General features: G+C 31.8%; 1 protein-coding gene across 1 annotated transcript; it reads left to right on the top strand.

Annotated features, from left to right (window-relative positions):
• Positions 1-1547: 1547 nt before the first annotated feature.
• On the top strand, positions 1548-2693 carry BDBG_16213 (uncharacterized protein; the record flags this gene model as incomplete). Its single annotated transcript, XM_031724209.1, has 3 exons — positions 1548-1850; positions 2009-2365; positions 2555-2693. Coding segments are annotated over 3 exons (798 nt in total), but the record flags the coding sequence as incomplete, so codon positions are not given.
• Between the last annotated feature and the right edge of the window lie 417 nt (positions 2694-3110).

Here is a 3110-nt window from a genome sequence, read left to right as displayed (position 1 = left end):
ATACTTTTCTGCTGGGAATGGGCCATATCAGAAGAGGCGGTACAAGGGTAGAACTTGATGTAAAGACAAAGAGGGTTTTTCACAGAGAATGCACTTCAGATGTGTCTGTTGATTATATGCTTGATACTATTGCTGAGATATCTTTTTGTATTTTTCTACCGGACGTGGGCCAGATTGAGAAGAACGGTACATGGGAGAGACTTGGTGTTGATGCTTTGGAACATCAAAGATAGACAGGGTTTTTGTGGAAGTTGCTTCTCAGATATCTCCACAATTACAGGTCAGGGATCTTCTAAAATCAAGAAGATTGGCACATATGGCTAGGTCTCTTTGCCTTACAATTTGTATGGCAATTTGGCCCGGGGTTGTGATGTGATAGGGGTGAATGAGGGATAATCTCACACAGGAGTTTCAAACAACATCTGGTTCATGTTTGGCTGGATAACTCCACCACCACATGGGGTATGCAGTCAGCGATGGGATCAAAATGCTTGTATGATCAAGGGCTCTTTGATGAATCTATCGGCGGGTTCTTATTCAACAGATTGAGCAAGTTTATGATGAAGCACTGATTAACTGAAGATATCTCTGTAACTACTTGAGCTATTAAGAAGAGAGAGCTTAAGTGTATTAATACTATTATAACTTGAGAAGAATTCAAATAGTTTCTACTGAATCAGATCAAAGATCACTGAAACTGCAGCTTTATAGCAGTGCAGTGATTCAACTTATTATATTAATAAAATAATAAGAATTCTTTCAATTTCAATATAAGATTTGAAGAGTATTGAGAGAAATTAGCTGATGATTTAAATCAATTAAAAACATTACTTTATCTTATAAAGCTGACTTATAAGATGTGAATAATAATATCATAGTATTAGAGTTTATTAATCAATTACACTGAGCTTGTCAATCTAGCTTTTCAAATCTATTTAAATAATTAATGCTCTGAGAAAAAGATTAATAAGATCTCTTCTAAGTAATTAATAATAGAATCTAAACAGCACTGTAACAGCTTCAGTGTAGAGAAAGTAAAGAAAAATGTCATATATTTCAATTCTTTACTCACTGTAAAGAGATATTAAAAAAGACTTGATAAAGATCTCTATTCTAACTGCAGAGCTAATAATCACTATACTAGTAATTATAAGAAGTCAAAGAAGAAAAGAAACTGAGAAGATATCTTCTTAAAGTTGACTCTTCTTCTGACAAATGTATCTGTGAAAGATAAAGATAAGAAAGAAATAAAGAATTAATAATTCATATATCTCTGAGTTTATATTACAATCACAATAAATATGTGATTCAAAGGTTACTTGAGCCAGCGTATGATTACAGGCGTACGCCGGCTTCTTATATATTGTACACTAAATTAATTAGTGGCCGCTATGGCCTCTTTACACTCATAAGTAAGTTCAGAAGCGGCCGCGTTATTATTCAATGATCATATATTCTTCCAAATCACATCCTCTCTCATCAGATTTGGTCATGCTCACGTGATCATGACATCCGCCCTAGCCTCATGTGGATTAGTGTGCTGCTAGTGTTCGCGATCTTGTGATCTATTCCTGATTCAGCTAGCATCTCATATACACTCTCACAAAGAAACTTTCACTATATTATATCACTCATTCACTAACTTTTCTCATTCTTTAATCATCTTCTTCATCATCATTATCATTGAATATCATCATCATCTCATTCAAGATTACTATCTCTTCTTCTGTTCAATATCTTCTATTTATTTATCTATCACATTGTACATGTTTCTGATGATAATCTCTCATTCTCATAATAAGTATCATCATAGTGCTCATACTGAGCAGTTTATTAGCAGTAAGTATAATGTGTTAAGAAATATGACTGAACTTATTTATCTTCTAACAATTGTCAGAATGTATCATTATGAATAATATATCTTCTTCATCTTCTTATACACTTTTGACTGTTTTTCTTCTCAGCAGCTTCTGATCATGTTTTCTAACACAATTTTACATAAATGCAGATGCTGATATTTGTTTTTATTTATATAGAATCTTCATGTGTTGACAGATCTGTGTCTGCTAATAATAGTAAACTCAATATTGAATCATTGATCAAGAACTTAAAGAACATGATAATGAAGAAATTGTCTATATTATATATGACTGAGTCTCTTACATTTCTCTCTACCTCTTCTGCTACTGCTTCTCAATCTTCTACATCTGCTTCTGTGTCTGATTCTCCCGCTTCTGCTATCTCTGTTTTCATGACTCTCACTCTTGCTACTTCTGCTCCCTCTGATTTTACTGTCTCTGCTTTTATTATCAGCTCTTTCTATTTCAAGAAGATGTTGTATAGACTTAATAAATCATGTTTACTAGTATATACACTTCTGTCTTTCTTACTGACTTCTAGAATGATTTATTGTATAAAGACTGTGTATAATATGACTATCTGAAGCTCAGTCACAGACACTGATTATTATATTTATTTTAAATATTCATGATAAGATAATTATTCATTTATATCAGAGAATCACTCTTCTTCTCAACAGTATTAAAATTATAAGTCTTTTTCTTTTCATCTTTTCTTTCTAACACTGATTTTTCTATTCTTAAAGAAAATTATTATGAGTTTTACTGTGCATAAAGTTATAATATTCACAGATACTAAGAAACTTTTCACAACTGTTAAATTCAATATTATGAGTATATTCACTCTAATGAATATCTTCAGAATGATTAATCTGTATCAGTCTATTCTTTGATATTTATTATCTGACTTTGTGATGCAGGTGAAGAATATCTGTATTTTTGAAAATAAAAATGTGAATATTGTACTCTTTTACACCTGTGAGTGTGAGACTTGTACACCTTGTCTGAGATATTATTATAAGAATGAGTTATTCACACACTGCATTCTACTTTCTGTATTCTTCTATGTCTCTCTCTCTCTTTCTGAGAAGTCTCATATGTGTTGTAACTGTGTGTACAATTCTAAGATCAGTGAGTGTTTGTTCAGTAATTGTTATCCCTGCTTTTGTAATTTTATATACTAATAATAGTTCTTAGTTGCTTCAGCATTAGAGATCATTTTAATCAAAGATAATAACACTGCTAAGACTA

Source organism: Blastomyces gilchristii (assembly GCF_000003855.2).
Source record: "Blastomyces gilchristii SLH14081 genomic scaffold supercont1.1, whole genome shotgun sequence".
NCBI classification, from domain to species: domain Eukaryota; kingdom Fungi; phylum Ascomycota; class Eurotiomycetes; order Onygenales; family Ajellomycetaceae; genus Blastomyces; species Blastomyces gilchristii.
The sequence above is the reverse complement of the archived record's forward strand: the minus strand, read 5'-3'. Positions and strand labels throughout refer to the sequence as shown.